Below are 12,874 nucleotides of genomic sequence, written 5' to 3'. Positions count from 1 at the left end.
AGAGGTGATATGCTTGGGCCCACACCCATGGGAGCAGGAGAATACTTGACAAGAGTAATATGGCAGCTTCTACTCAATTTGTCATCAATGGTTACTTTACTCATATTCTGGATTACTGGGTGGGAGGGGAAAGCATAGAAAATGACTGTAAATAAAGATGTAAGATTCATAGACTCTTATCTACCTTCCTGGTAAAATCCTAGTTGATTTCTACTTTTTAGAACTAGTTATCTTCTCTACTGAGCCCAGGCTGTCTTGTGTTATTTTGCCATTTGTCTCTACCACATCCACCACCATTTCCCTCCTCCTCAGTCTGCCCAGTTACAGGAGGGATGGAGCCTATAACTTGAGGGGGCCCTTCTGACTTTGAAGAATAACACTTAATGTTTTAATTTTATTCTAATAAAAGCAGATTTGCAGAAACTTGTAAAATACTAATGATAAAACTGAAGACAGTTTTTGTTCTAGGTGATGGTGAATGCTATTTTTTTTATTGGAATTTCTCACATACATGTCTAGCAATGTTAGTTATTTAAAGACAAGCACCTAACTCTGTCTGCTTGTTCTCCCATCCATCTTCAAGTTGAAAACACCACACCAATTTGTCTTCAGGCACTGTAGAGTGAGGTTAGACAACAGCTGGTAATGTACGTGAGCGTTAAAGAAAATAGTAAATTGGGGGTGGGGTGGGTGGAGAAGAGGTAGAAGTGCATTGTGGGTGCAGAAAGATTCTACAATGCGGCAGATGGTTTCCTAGAATTGCAGCTGCTCTGTTGATTATTCATTCGATGCTGTGAACTGATTAATGTTTTACAATTGTCGGTATAATCATTTGGGGGAAGGCATAGTATCTGCAGTCTGCTGGTGGAAGCAAGTCCATCAGGGTAGTGCTAATGGCATCCTTCTTGAAGCCAGCCTCAAGAAGGTGTGGAGTCTGGGTCTCCTGTGAGAGAAAAAGATTGCAGACTGATAAGTGGATTCATGTTTATTATAAATTAACAGGCATTGTCTCTGCATACTAGCATATTGTATCCTGCAGCTCTAGCAAAAAGAGAAAGGCTAATGGCTCAAAAAAAGCAGCCAAGTTCATGGCAGGTGCAACTCCATCTCAGACCTACCTGAAACATCTTCTGAATATCTGTGTATTGTGTCTTGAGGAGCTCTCCCCAGGATGTCAAGTTGCAGTACGTAAGGACACCCCTGGGTTTCAGCAGCCGGTGACCATGGTCCTGCAGGAGCAAAGATGGGGGGAGGGAAGGATTAGTTCCCAGCTCTCTGAGACATTGAGAGAAGATAGTTGGGGAAAATCTTCTCTCATCATCCCTCCGGACCAGTCCACTGTCTAGGCTTATGCTCTCTTACCGGCAGCTGGAGACTAAAAACACTAGTTTGATATTGATCCGGTGTAGTCTACAACTAGCCAGTTTTTGTTTTTTTTGTTAGGTGGAAGGACATAAGCTTATACAGTCTGGCTGTTATAGAAGTGTTGTGGGGAAACTTTGATTCTGGGTGGTGGATAGTGCTGTTAGGGAATCAGAGAGCATGACCTGGTGGTGATGATTTGGATGCCCTGGGGGGGGGGGGGGGTGCAGAACCCAGTTATGCCAGGTCCCTCCTCCCCAACTCTTCCTACCCTCTGCCTATTTGAGTGGTACTAGGATAGTGGCAGAGGTGCCTCTTGTATGCCTCCCCTAACTTTGTGAGGGAGCCCCCAATGCTGAAGCAAGATCAAGAATCTCACAAGCAGAGAACGGCTTGTGTACTGCTGCAGAGGGGCTTCCTGGCTAGCCCAGTGAGGTGAATCTTAAATAGTTTCAACCTACTTCCACCCACTAAGGAGCTCAAGATATGGCATGCTAGGTTGAGCTTAGCTTAGACTTGGGACCTTTGGGTGTGCAGTTCATCCTACTTTGGAAAGAAAGGAGATCGAGCCTGGCCTGATTGTTAAAGGAAGAAAACAGCTTGAGCACCAGTGGATTTGGAGGATCAAGAAGGGGTTACAGTCACAACAGATGCAAGCCTGGGGAAAGGGGGGGTATTGGCTGGGTGAGGTGACTCTGTCCTCAGAGGTATCATGGGCTTAGGATTATTAGCTTTTATTTATTCCTCCAGCACAGTAGACCATGTTGTTGCTCATAACTCTCCATTTCATTTATTTATTACATTTGTATCCCACATTTTCCCATTTGCAGGCTCAATGTGGCTTACATAGTACCGGAGAGGCATTCGCCAACTCCGGTATGAACAAATACAAAGTGATGTTGTGGAAAGGTTCATGTGGAACAGACACATTAGGGAATCGTAGAGCAAAAGAGTTGTGTTATGTCCATTACGTGCTTTGGTTGCGTTGTGTTGCAGGGTTCACTATTTTGGCACTATCTTCAGCAGGCGAGTTCTCTAACTAGATTTAAAACATGACCAGGCCTACTATTTCTTCCAAACACAGAGCTGGCCCCTTCACTAGGCAATTGCATGGACATAGACACCTAGTAGCCCCAGCCATGACATTCTGTACCTCCCTTCTGCTGCCACAGCCACTGCTGATCTCAGCAGCAAAACAGAACAGTCACAGGGCCTCAGCTTCCATGCATGCAGTCTGCACTGCCCCCTCAAGACACAGACTTCCTATTTAGGAAGGGTCGGTTCTAGCCCTGTCTGTTTGTCTGTCCTATTTAGAGTGTAAGCTCTTTGAGCAGGGACTGTCTTTTTTTCATGTATGGTGTACATGCCTTGTATTGCTATAGAAGTGTTAAGTAGTATAGTAGCCCTGTGGTAGTCAGGTGCATAGAGGCTGAAGATTGTGACTTACTCTTTCTTCTGCTACTTCTGGTTCCAAGGCAAGGGATGCTGGATGGAAAGGGGTGGGGGGGGGGATAGAGGAAAATGACTGGATGGAAAAGGAAAAGATGGGCAAGAGAGAGGAGATTATTGGATGGAGGGAGGAAGGAAGAGGATAGAGTTAGCGAGAAATTGAGGAATAAGAGGAAGGAGAATAGGAGAGCCACGGTGAGGGAAAGTGGAAAACTGTAGCTAGACAGTAAAAAGAGGGACATTGAAAGAAATCTGAAGGAAGTACAGAAGAATGGAGAAGGGGGGTGGGGGGAACCCCAAAATGCATAGGAAACACAGGCATGAGGTTTAAGGGAAGACAGAGGCAGCAGGAACCAGAGACTAAGACCAACCCAATTAAGAAAAAAAAGTAGTTTAGAATAAAATAATGTAGAGCCATGTTACCATGTTAGTTCACTCTAAAGGTTAACAAAAATATAGAGAATAAGGTGATAAACTTTATTATTGGACTAAATAAATTTTTGACTAGCTTTTGAGGGCCAAAACCTTCCTTCAGTTAGAACAGTATATCATTTCTTATAAATACAGAATTTTTTATATTCATTTTCAAAAAATTGGTAGGGAGCAGGTATAAGTTCACCTTTCGAGGGATTCAGTGGAAACAGAGGCAACATGGTGAAGGTTCACCTCAGGCTGGCCTTTTCCCTGTGTTTGGGGAAGAGGTCAATGGTTGAGCCTCCAGCCATCCATTTCTGTGTTCTCTCAATCTTATTCAGTATCAATTTTTAAACTCTTTTCAAGAGAAGGTAATGTATAAAGTTTTGTAATAAGCAGCATCATTCAGATGGACAATGTCTGGGCCTGTGGTGGTCCTAGACTGGGCTGCTCTGAGTTCTTACACTGGCCATTACTGGGCAGGGTAATTCCGGAGGTGGAGAAACACCCAGGCCCAGTAGTTCTGGTTGTTCCAGATTGGCCAAGGAGGCCTTGATACTTGGACATATTCCCAGTTGGAGGGTTACCTGTTTTGAGGACTGATCCAAATGCCAGATATCTCCATTCTGTCAGAGTCTGTCTGTTTAAATGGCAAAAGGTGAGGAAGAGTTACTCCAGCCAAATTAGCACTAGGGTATGACAGTCTACAAAAAAGAACAAAAAAATTCCACCTCCCTTGTGCATAGTTGAGTTTCACAGATTTTTGTGGTACAGTATAGGGACCATGGCTTTTGAAAATTCCTCTTGGATATTTTGCCCTTTTTGGAGGAAGACCTAGTCAAGGGCTTGGTAAACTCATTATGGGTGCATGTAGCAGCTGTTGCCTGTTACAGTGATCCTGTCCAAGGTCATCCCTTGTTAGCATACCTGGAGGTGTAAAAGGCATGAAGCATTTGTGCCCCCCAAGAGGCCATTAGTACCTCCTTGGGACCTTCCTCTGGTACTCTCCACTTTAGTTATGATGCCAGTAGAACAAACCTCTTACTCTGTTCATAACTATATCTTTTGCAATATAATGTAAGCCACATTGAGCCTGCAAATAGGTGGGAAAATGTGGGGTACAAATGTAGCAAATAAATAAAATTCAAGCCTCTCTGGGCTGTGTCACTTGAGGATGTCACACTGAAGACAGTGTTTCTGGTTGCAATTTACGCAGCCAGAAGGATCTCAGCGCTCCACGTGCCTACAGGAAAAGGTTGTTCTTTGCCCAACTTATTTCCTTTCCAGCTTAATCAAGTTGGTCTTACTGCTGGTGTTTCATCTTCTGAGAGAACCTTGGGTTGCAGAAAGTTACACGGACTGAAGGTACTTGAGTGACCCAAGATTTTTGGAAGTCATATCATCTGTTCACGTTCAGAGGTCCTAGGAGAGGCAATCTCAACGGCCACAGCTGCTAATGAGTAGTTCAACATACAGTGTGCAAGTGCTACTGCAGGGGGCTTCAGCTGCGTTTCACAAGCGTGCAAACTTCTTGGGCTCAGGATAGTTGCAGAGTGTTGATCTGGTCCGGCATAGTTTAGATTTTCATTCCTTGAATTGCTCCAGGCCAGTCCAAAACCTTCTGCATTTTGAGGTAGCAAACGGGAGGCAGTGGTAAGAATAGGGGTGGGGGTAGCACTACAATTCTTTTGGGGCTCTGTTTACTAAGCTGTAGTGCATGCTAAAAATTATCACTCACTAGATACCCAGCAGAATGTGTGTGTCTCTTATTAGCACTTGCAAGTTTTAGCGCACCTATAGTGCAACTTAGTCAACAGGACCCCTTTGTTTTCTTTCAAAGTTTATTATCGCTCACTGATGGTTAAAGGGGGCAGTGCCCTTTTGATAGTGGTTTTAGGGGAAGAATTTTTGTTACTTTCTTACAGAAATACTGGCTAGCTGCGGACTGCACAGTATCCGTACTGGGGTGATACCATCAAACTAGTGATTCTCAGTTTCCAGCTGCTGGTGGGAGAGTGTAAACCCACACCTCTTGGAATGGGGTGGTGAGGATTCATCAATAGAAAATGAGCAGGTGTAAGCTCTTTTTTTTCTCTCTCTCAGTCATACAGCATGGTTTTGAAAATCAGGTGGTTAGGCTTTTAGTTCTTGGTAACTACAGCAACTAAGCGTTTCCCTTGAGAACAAATTCTACATCATACAGCCCAGTTGTCTTAAACGTAGATTTTGTATACCTTAATAAAGTTGAATTGATGAGTGTGCCAGGTCTCTGCTGAGAGAGGATAAGTATCATACAGGATTCCTGCTCAGAGAAAGAGAGAAAAGTAGCTGTTATATGTATGGCAACTATCAACCCAAAACCAGACATATAGGACTTCACTAGCTGTTGCTATTCTTGGCAAAATCATGTTAAGGAGCCACCTACCACAACTGCTGGGTCCCACCAGAGATAGGCACAAAGGCCACTACAGTACCAGTCAAAACACCCTACTACCTCTTAAGTCTCATGTAGACACCAGTAGGGGCCCTAATACCTCAGCTTCATTTTCCTGAAGGTAGGAGTTCCATAATGATTCTGCCCAGTGTAGCATCAAAAATGATAGTTCCCCAGGCTCATGTGACAGCCAAGTTGCAATACATATACTTGATGACCAAGCTGACAGCTCTCTAGTGGAGTCAAATGCAAGCTATTTACCAAGGTGTGGGAGCCCTTTAGGACGTGGATATAAACAATATTGGGACTGATGGACTGTGTAGGACTGATTTGTGAAGGGATTTCTTAGGCTCCTTAACATTTTTCCAGTTGCGATGGAACTTGGAGGGGGCTTCGTAATGTACTGAAGAATCACAATATACCATATTATTAAATTTTTTTCTGTTGCTAAGCTGTTTATGATTAAACCAACAAAGTAAAAAAAAATACATATATATATTTTTTTACTTTGTTGGTTTAATCATAAACAGCTTAGCAATAGAAAAAGTATTATAATATGGTATATTGTGATTCTTCAGTACATTACTAAGCCACTGATAAGTGCAAGCTGATGGCACATGACAACCAACGAGATTTCAAATTTACCACCCCTTTAGCTGCCACAGGCAGAATAAGTGAAAGAATGTTGTTAGAGTGTACACTGGGGTCGTCATCACGCAACTGTAAGACTAACACTGGCTGAACAAATAGAAGTTCTTAAAAAATTAGAAAACAAAGTCAAGCATCTATTGCTAAAGAATATGGTGTCAATCCTAGTCAAACTTCACGTGTCTTTAAGCAGAAAGACCAGCTTCTGGAAGACTGGCAAAACAATACAAATCCACAACAGAAATGAAAACAGGCGGGAAAAGCTGAGGAGGTAGAAGATGCTCTTCTTCAGTGGGTTTCTCGAGTCAGGAGTTGACAGTTTCCTGTCAGTGGTCCATTGCTTATGGAGAAAGCTAACCAGCTAGCAGAAAGTCTTGGACTAACTGAATTCAAAGCCACTGTTGGATGGTTGGAAAGATGGAAGGAGAGGAACATAAAATTCAAGAAACAGCATGGTGTGAAACAAGACGCTGATGACTTTGGTGCTGAAAATTGGGTTGTTTCAGTTCTTCCTACCATCTTGAATGAGTTTTCACCTCGTGACATTTTCAATGCTGACAAAAACGGTCTCTACTGGCGAATGATTCTGTGTAAGTTGGACTATATCTACTTGATGTCAAAACTTACGGCCTTACGAACTGGACACTTATTGCAACATTATAAAACTTGGGATCTTTATGAACAATGGTTATCTTCCCAGGGCACCTCTGGCTAATGGCACACACAGATGTGAAGGGGGAGGGGCGGAAGTTTAAGGGAGGGAAGAGATGGGAGCATTTGAATAGGTTAAAGAATGGATATTGTATATTATGCTTTATATGTTAGTAATGCTCTTGTCGTCATTCCATTTATTATTGAAAACAATAAAAATAAATATGGAAAAAAAAAACATGCTGAAACTACTGGAGGTAAAACGTCGAAGGACCGACTGACAATCCTCCTTTGCTGCAATATGGATGGGAGTAAGAAGTTGGAACCTCCTCGTCATTGGAAAGAGCAAACAGCCCCGTTGCTTCAAGAAAGTTAAGCGACTTCCTATGTCATACGAGGCTAATGCAAATTCACGGATGACTGGGGAAATTTGGAAGCAGTGGCTAAAGAAGTTAGACACTAGAATGCAGGCACAAAGGCGTCAGATTTTGTTGCTTTGTGATAATTGTGCTGTACACAGGGATGATGTTAGGCTGTCTAACGTCAAGGTGGTCTTCCTGCCACCAAACACTACATCTCTGATCCAACCTATGGATCAGGGCATAATAGCCAATTTCAAACAACATTATCAGGCTCTTGTGCTACGTCGTCTGATGAGCGTTATGGATGACCAGACAGGCAAGGATAATTGTGTTGAACTGGCTCATAATCTATCACTGTTGGATTCCCTACATATACAGAAAGAAGCCTGGAATCATGTTACATAGGCAACCATTGTGAACTGCTACAAGCGGGCAAGCTTTGTTAAAGATGTGGAGAGGGATGAAACAGATGCAGCTGTTGCAAACATGTCAGATGAACAGGTTATTGACATCCCAGCCGGTGTTACTGAAGGAGTTTCATCGCTACGTAGCTGTTGATTATGATCTACAAACAGCTGACGACAGCACTGATGTAGAGATATGCACCTACACGCAGGCAACAACGGCTGATTATGAAATGAGCAGCAAGGCACATGCTGATGAAATTCAACAACCTCCACCTGTCACTTTTGCAAGAGCACTGGAGAGTCTCAACACCGTGCGGACCTATCTGGAGGCCACTTGATGTCAGTGCTATGACAGTTTTTACCGTCTGGCAGACATAGTCTATGGAACTCACAGACCCATTAGTGTACAGAGGACTATAACTGATTACTTCAAGTAAGCCTGTCAGTTAACATAGACTGTATACTGTACTATAATGTACTGTACATATGTTTATCAGATGTCAAGCTTCTTTGGGTCACAACAGTAAGTGCATGCTCCAGTTAACTGCATGCATTTCTTTGGTCCCAGACCCTTACACTTAAGCGGATTGCACTGTATATATCTGTATCTATAATAGACAGCTATATCATATCTCTATATAGTATCACCGCACGATGAAGAGGAACATTCTACTCTGAGAATCCTTCCTTCTCTTCCACTCCCATATTATACCTGGGACCTAGTATACTGCAACCCTCTACAGCTTGATACTTTGCCCAGGCTGCTGCTCCTTCCTATATCCCTGCACAATGACAGATTTACTTCTCATGTTCATTGCCTATTACTTTTAAGATTCTGTTCTCTTGTTTTTCAGGGGGGATTACTTTTTTTTTTCCAAGTATATAGTATGGGCTTTTATTTACATTACCATCAAAATGTTCATCTGGCAACGTTGGTACAACATCTTCCCACAATCCCTTCAAGGGAACAATCTGTTCAAAAAGAAGGCAAGTTACTACCCTCTATGAGAGGCATGGAAGAAATTCACATAGAGCTTGGATCCTAAGCAGAAGCAGGTTCTGTGACAGAGCAGGAGGCTAGTGCTAGGCCAGCAGGGTTAGTTATACTGGGCAAAGGTAAAGAAGAGCCAAGCAGATCTCATTAACTAGAAAACAAATGTAACAGGATATGTTAATACTGATCAACAGTGCGATATGTATTAATTACTGACAAAAAAAAATCCTAGGTGACATTATGAGCACCAAATGGCATTTGTGGCTTGTACTTTGTGTGGTTGTTCCTTGGCCCATTCCTCAAGACGTTGGAACACTCCATCATTGCACTCAATAATCCAGTGTTCCTCAATGTTAAACTCTTCCACTTTAGTGGCTGCAATGGCCATACCGAATCCAATTTCCAGCACCCGTCCACCTGTGGTACAAAACAATAAATAACCAAGCAGCACTGTACTGTGTGGGTTTTGACTGCTCTTGAGCACAAGTCATATCGGTTACTACTGTTATGTAGAATATGGCTTCCCTTTTATTTTCATTAATCCTAAAAACATTTCAAATACGGCACAGCAAAACAATAAGTTCCTGCTTCTGGAATATGTAGTTTTGATCAAACAATGGAGGCAGCAAGGCGATCTTATCCATCCCTCTGCCCAAGATGCAAGACCAAGAAAAGGATACATTTACATTAGATTTGATATACCCCTTCACTATGCATCAAAGCGGTTTACAATCAATGTAAATGTTTCTGTTGAGCCCCTTCAGATTGGACAGATTGAATGGAGCACCTAAGATATGTGCCTGTTTGTATTTTGCAAATTCCTGATGTTATACACTCAAGACTGGCTTTGAGAAGCTATTAAATACTCTGGCATTACATGATTGTTCTTTACGATATCCCACAAGGAAATCTTATCAAATAAACACTTAATTGACTTTTTATGGACATTTATTTTGTTCACCAAACGCTTTCATATACACACAGGTTGTAACCGATGATGGTGTATGTAGTAGAAGCCAATCCAGAAGCAAAAAGTACAAGTACCATTTGGTTTCTTTTTGGGAGAGTGGTTTTTACCATATTCCCCATATATATATTGCAATGTGGTCTCTTCCTAAAACTTTTTTTTTTTTTTTTTTTAACACCTTTTGAGGGATACCTACAACAGAAATCTACCAAGCTATAGAGTGGATTTTTTTTGTGGTTTAAATGTAGTTACAGCCTCACTTTGGTGGGTTTCTTTTTTTTTTTTTTTTTTTTTTTTTTTGTGGAATTTATCCCTCTTAAGGGCAATACTGCTCTCATCTAGCTTAGCTCGTGGTTATTAAACTGTTTTTAAACTCAGGAGCACAGTTTCAGCTTCTGGCTTTTCAGAAGTGATGGAAAATACTAACAGTACTTTAGAGAATTAATTCTCACATTTTGCTGCATTAAGGAATCCGAGCTCTTATTGGTAAAACCAGCCAGTATGTGAAGAGGGTTGAAGGACAGTGAAGGTGCACTTTGCAGGCAAATGAGGCTGCATGAAAGCTCCAAGCTCGGGTGAGGCTGGCCAGAGAGCAAAAAGGAATATACTATCTGCCAATCCAGATGTCCTCAAAAGATCTAAAAATTTTATTAAGGAAGGTGTAGTGGTCACTGCACGCATTGATTTGAGATATCCTGCTAGACCCTGGCTAAATTCTTCCTGCAGAGGATGAGTGCAGGGAAGTCCCTTGTTATGGCTGCAGTTCAGCTGTGCCTTCCTTGAGAAGATACTTTTTCATGGGTTTACTAGCAGCTGTTGAAAAGTTTCTTATGTGACATGAGTACAGCAGCTACTCTTACATTTCTATTCTTAACTCTAGTCCAGAATTTTTTCTGCTCTCCCTTTGACAGAGATATCCCACTTTACTTTATGTGCTATTAGTAAATGATCCTAATAATAAACAAAATGTAATAGTCTGACATACTATACCTTCCCCAACATCACATTAATACAAATATTGCACCTAATCAATCACTTTTGTAACACTATAAAGTTCCATACACAGAAATGGTTCCTGCCCCATTGAGCTTACAGTGTAGTTCATACAGATCAGAAGCTTTAGATTAAAAGTCAATAAGGCCATGAATTGGGACAAGTTAGTTAGTTCTCTCTCAATCCAATCATTGTGGAAATCTGCAATGTAAGTGCAAAGGAGGGGAGGAGTAGCTTCGTGGTTAATGCAGCTGCCTGAGAATCGGGGAAACTGGGTTTGATTGCCACTGGAACTTCTTGTGACTCTGGGCAAGTCACTTAACCCTTCATTGCTCCCAGGTACAAAATAAGTACCTGTATAATAATAAGTAAAACTACTTTAATTGTAATCACAGAAAGGCTTTAAAGTCCCATTCCCTAGAGGGAGTTATGCAACAAGGTGTGCTCTTGCTATAGTTAGCAAATCTCATTCATAGGTGCAAGGTCCTGGCTGTTTCAAGGGCCAGCATGGACTCTGCTCCCTTCTGTAGGAGCCTAATCCTGACTCCACCAGGCCAGAGAATAAATTCCTCCTTTCCTTCCCTGAATGCCTTCACTACTTTTGCCAGATCACTATAAAACTGAAGTGGTGGAGGAGGGTCATTTTGAGATTGTACCAGTTTCTACTCATCTCTTCTCCCCCACCCTCCTGATCTTCATTAATCAAGCAAGCTGCTCTCTTATCTGTGCCCTCCACTGCAAATGCCACACTCTGCATTTTCTGTGCACACACCTTGCCTGGAATGGCTTTCCTGAATTGATGCTTCTTGTTTGTTTGTTTTCCCCCTGGCTGTATTCAAATTCTACCTAACACGTCTATTTTTCTGTTTTGTTGTGTGTGTGTGTGTGTGTGGGGGGGGGGGGGGGTCCCATTCTGACACACCAATTGTGCTAGGTCTCAGTAACATCACTTTTTAAACATGTATATGCAATACAAATCCAATTTATTTAAATCTATCCATTGTTTTATTAAAACACGTTACTGACAGGGGCAATGAGTGTGGTTGAACTAAGTCTAGGCCCTGATTAAACTACAAACGGATATGGAGACAAAGTTAAAGTAATACTTAAGGCACCAATAATATCTCTTTACAACAAAAAGTAAAGTTTCTCTATGTAATGACAGTTAATTATAGAACTTCCAAACAGCCTCGGCACAAAGCGGGAATGGTTTGCAATCTGTTGTTATTCACTTCTTCCCCCCCCCCCCCAATGAACACAGTATCGCATGAAGTTTAACGTAGACACTATAAGCCATCCGGGGATAGAAAATACCTCCTAAATCCGAACATAACTCGTCTTCAAAAAGAATCGTGAACAAATTTAAAGATAAATCCTATCCAATCCCCTATGGTTCTGGCTATGAGAAGGCGCACACCGGTTCCCATAGGTGCTCGACTGTTTCCAATATTGAATAAACGCCACAGCCCTAGAAAAGTGTATTGTGGATTGTTCCCTTTGACGGAGAAGAACCCAGTGAAAGTCCGGAATGAGAGAAAGTCAATCCCGTGCGCGGAAAGTTTGCAGGTGCGGGAGGCAGTGTTTAATCTGAATAAGAAAAAGATTGTTCCCCCAAGAGGCATTTAAAAGAGTTTTGCGCAGTGACTTTACCTTTGGAGGCGGCCACCGAGGCCAAGGCGTGCATGTAGGGGGTCTCCCAGCGCTCCATCACCGGCTTGCCCAGGATCTGCAGATGCGTGTCTGTCGCATCGTAGCCGGCGCTCGCCCCCTTCCAGCAGGGTTTGCAGTCCTCGCCGTGCGAGAAAATGGGTAGAGGAGTGACTGAACTCATGTCGATCACTCGTCTCGGTAGAAAGAGAGAAGAACGAAGGGGTAGGGGTGGCCGGAGTTTATGAACGCGGGGCGGAGCACCAGACTGGGATTATGACCAGTGACTAGCCGCAACGTACCTGAGAGGAGTATGGGAGGGTCGGAGGAGAATGAGGTTCTCCTAGGACAAGAAATAAGTGATATCATACGACAGCTCCCAAAGGATGAAATATTCTCCAATTGCTCATCAGATACACTTAGGGGCTCATTTTCAAAACACAATTAAGCCCGCGTGCGCTCTGTGTGACACGCCCCCCCCCCGCCCACTTTGCAAAGGAAGCCAATGGAAAGGGTGCTTAGCAAAGGTGGCTAGAGTTTAGCACA

General features: G+C 42.6%; 1 protein-coding gene across 1 annotated transcript; it reads right to left on the bottom strand.

Moving 5' to 3' along the window:
* Nucleotides 1-469: 469 nt before the first annotated feature.
* Nucleotides 470-12,650, bottom strand: GAMT (guanidinoacetate N-methyltransferase). Its single transcript, XM_030217346.1, has 6 exons — nt 12,332-12,650; nt 8,993-9,138; nt 8,636-8,699; nt 5,460-5,527; nt 1,119-1,229; nt 470-943 (listed from the first exon to the last, which is right to left on the bottom strand). The coding sequence occupies exons 1-6, from the start codon at nt 12,510-12,512 to the stop codon at nt 803-805; spliced, it is 711 nt and encodes a 236-aa protein (XP_030073206.1). The 5' UTR covers nt 12,513-12,650; the 3' UTR covers nt 470-802.
* Between the last annotated feature and the right edge of the window lie 224 nt (nt 12,651-12,874).

Source organism: Microcaecilia unicolor, chromosome 11, assembly GCF_901765095.1.
Source record: "Microcaecilia unicolor chromosome 11, aMicUni1.1, whole genome shotgun sequence".
NCBI lineage: Eukaryota > Metazoa > Chordata > Amphibia > Gymnophiona > Siphonopidae > Microcaecilia > Microcaecilia unicolor.
Note: the sequence above shows the minus strand (reverse complement) of the source record. Positions and strands in the feature narration are given on the sequence as shown.